Source organism: Etheostoma cragini, chromosome 14 (assembly GCF_013103735.1).
Source record: "Etheostoma cragini isolate CJK2018 chromosome 14, CSU_Ecrag_1.0, whole genome shotgun sequence".
Classification (NCBI taxonomy): Eukaryota; Metazoa; Chordata; class Actinopteri; order Perciformes; family Percidae; genus Etheostoma; species Etheostoma cragini.
In genome coordinates this window covers 11,861,875-11,864,752 of record NC_048420.1, presented here as the reverse complement: position 1 = coordinate 11,864,752, position 2,878 = coordinate 11,861,875, and the positions used below count along the sequence as shown (strand labels likewise).

The following is a 2,878-nucleotide window of genomic DNA, read 5'->3' as shown; positions in this document are numbered from 1 at the left end:
TGTATATATATACATTTCTGTGTATGTATAAATGTGTGTACATACACACATATGTATGTATATATAGTAAATCGTTATTAGTTATTTTAAGTTACTAATCAAACAAAAAGGCATGAAATATCTTTGCACAGGCTGAGTGACAGGGTAAGTTTTACCAGCCTGCAGCAGCCACCAATATTCCCTGTGGGGATAGAGTGCTGGGATAGTATTTTAGCATCTCAAAGGAAGAGTGCTGATATACAATCCCTCCTGTTTAGATCCTAACAAAGGACGTGGTCAAGGAAAACATGGTTATTGATCCTCCTTCAGCACTGAGAAGTTTACAAATCCTGATTTTGTATGCACATAAAATGTACAGTTTATTTATTATCAAATATATACCGTGGTCTGTCGAACATTTTCAACATTTTCCAAAAGGGGAGGAAAATGCAGTGCCCTGTGATGCTGCAATAGCTGATGTTATCAGTTATTTTCCAAGTCAAGGACAATGCTGCCGAGGAGTTCAATGGGCCTATAACTGTGATAACAGGGAGAAGCAGAGACAGATTTGTGCGTGCACACCAGAAGAAATTGCAGGTTGTTAGAGCTTACAGTAAAAGAATTAGAATAATCTGTCCCCTCTTCCCATCCCCTTCTTCTCTCTTCCTTGGTGTATGCTCTAAGTTAGTAATCTTTATGAGTGAAGGCCCAGGCTTGTCTGACAAGGTCATGCTTCCTTCAATACTACACCTGAGGGAATCGTTGTTACTGAAAGAGAAAATACAAAATCCTTAAATAGCTGTGTTTAAGCAGAACTCCACAGTTGGCCTGGGGTGTGCAGCAGTTTAAAATCTCTTGACTATCTAGGCGATACATAAAGTCAATGTATATTGCAATATAAATACAGATGTACAGTTGCATTAATTATTACGTCCTATTATGTCACATCAGTTGAAGATTGTTCTCACAGTGTGCATTTAAAGGTATTGCTACATTTGAGAGTGGTTAGCTCGTTTCTATACCTGCATTTCATTCCACTGTTTCCTTGAGGTAAAATAAATGGATATTAAGACTTTAAACAATAGAAAGACCATTTCCTGTCCATATTAAGCCTAATCTGAAAGCTACAATTTGAGAATCAAAAAGGAGGATATCTTAAGAGCCTTACAATTCTATTTTAGGGAAAGTTTGATATATTACTAATGGGTTTTGGAAGAGCTCCTTGTGATTTGAAACTATCTGAGGTTGTACCACTGTGCAAGACTGTACTACTTAGGGCTGGGCCATTATTCACTGTGCCCAATAAGTGTTTGAATTAGATTTACTTGTTCACTCAAAGTAGGCTCTGTTACATTTCTCCAAATAAGGATCACTGGTGCTACATTTTACTTCAAACCGCTTTGTATCAGTGATCCATTATTTAAGCACTTTAAAACACCTGTACGCATCAGATTTAATTGCTTTTAAAGTGTGAAATAAGTTCAGAGAGTGAAAGGAAAAAGGTGTTGGCATCCAGTGGCCAGTTTGGACAGTTTAAATCCATGTATTTGTTCTAATGTCTACATATGTGTGTTTGTTTTTTTAACAGGGGGCAAGGAGGTGAAGGTGGGAGAGTACAACGCAATTGCTGATGTGCTGGACCTCATCAACAACAGCATAAAGTTCCAAGGTCTGAAGAAGGCTAGATATGTCTGTGTGTATGTGCCTGCATTTGTGTTTGACTATGTGAGCATTCACACAGGGAAGTAATAGCAGTAGCAGCATGTCCTGATGCATCTGATGTGTGTTTATATTTAATAACATATCTCCTGTCATTCACTTGCTCACTTAAACCCAAACTCTCTTCACCACACATACACACTCAGACACCACCACCACCCCACCCAGTGTAGGGACTCACTTCTCTCCTCTACCACTGTTAGCTGTCCTCCTACGGCTAAATTATTTACCAATCCATTATTCACCCCTCCTGCGTTTGCTTGTGTTGACATACTTCATAATTGTCCGATCCCCACTGGCTATTCTCCCATCACCAACTTCCTACTCTTTCTCCATCTTCTCTGCCTTGCCCCACATAAAGAAACGCTAGGCCAGTACTATCTAGGATGCTTGTTTCCACATCCCTGACCGCATTAAGTGGATATGTGTAAGATGATGCCAGTGCAATCGATTGGCACACTGGTGGGAGTAAAATAGAGCAAAAGATAAGAAAGTGCAGTGTCTAACCACGATGACTCTACTGTGGTGCATTGAGATACGTGCACCCAGCTAGGAGAAACCGAGGACCAGGAAATTAGTCTCACACAACTAGACGTCTGCTGCAGTGTCACTCTTCTGTGGTTGAAGAGAAAACGTTTTGACGGAGGCAGATCTTAAATCGTCCAAGTGAAGAGAGAAATCTTACTGGAGAAGGTGAAAATATCCAGGAAAACCAGTGTTAGAATAAATACTCTAATATTAGACATTATAATATACAATGAAACATTTGAGTAAACAATGGTCAGTGATGCATTACGTTTGATGCTCACTCATTTTGAGAGATCGTCTTAAAACAATTTTTTTTTCATAACACAACTTGTCCTCTTCATAGGCGTGGAGCCTCCCAAGGATCGTACTTTTGTGCGTCTGCAGCGGCGCCACATCAACGTGCCCCTCTACAGCATCCTGTCCACCATCACCATATTGGGCATGCTCATGGCGGGGGCCTTCCTGTTCTTCAACATCAAGAACCGCAACCACAGGTCAGCATTCAGTCTTGGTGAAGCACAGCTTTGGGAGTAGGAGTATTGAGGGAGGGGTTAGATGAAGGAATGCTTGTTAAGGGGAAATGGATAAACATATGCTACTGAAAGTAAATTAGGGGTCTGTGTTAAGGGAAAAGGAAGAGGGGGGGGGGGGG

The 2,878-nt window shown here is 40.7% G+C and overlaps 1 protein-coding gene across 2 annotated transcripts in view; it reads left to right on the top strand.

The window, feature by feature from the left end:
• The window catches only part of gabbr2 (gamma-aminobutyric acid (GABA) B receptor, 2), a 172,392-nt gene that overhangs the window by 111,160 nt on the left and 58,354 nt on the right, over nt 1–2,878 (top strand). For both annotated transcript variants that reach the window (XM_034892018.1, XM_034892017.1), the window contains 2 exons: nt 1,568–1,648; nt 2,570–2,720. In XM_034892018.1, coding sequence (XP_034747909.1) covers nt 1,568–1,648; nt 2,570–2,720 — 232 coding nt within the window. The remainder of the gene's footprint in view (nt 1–1,567; nt 1,649–2,569; nt 2,721–2,878) is intronic.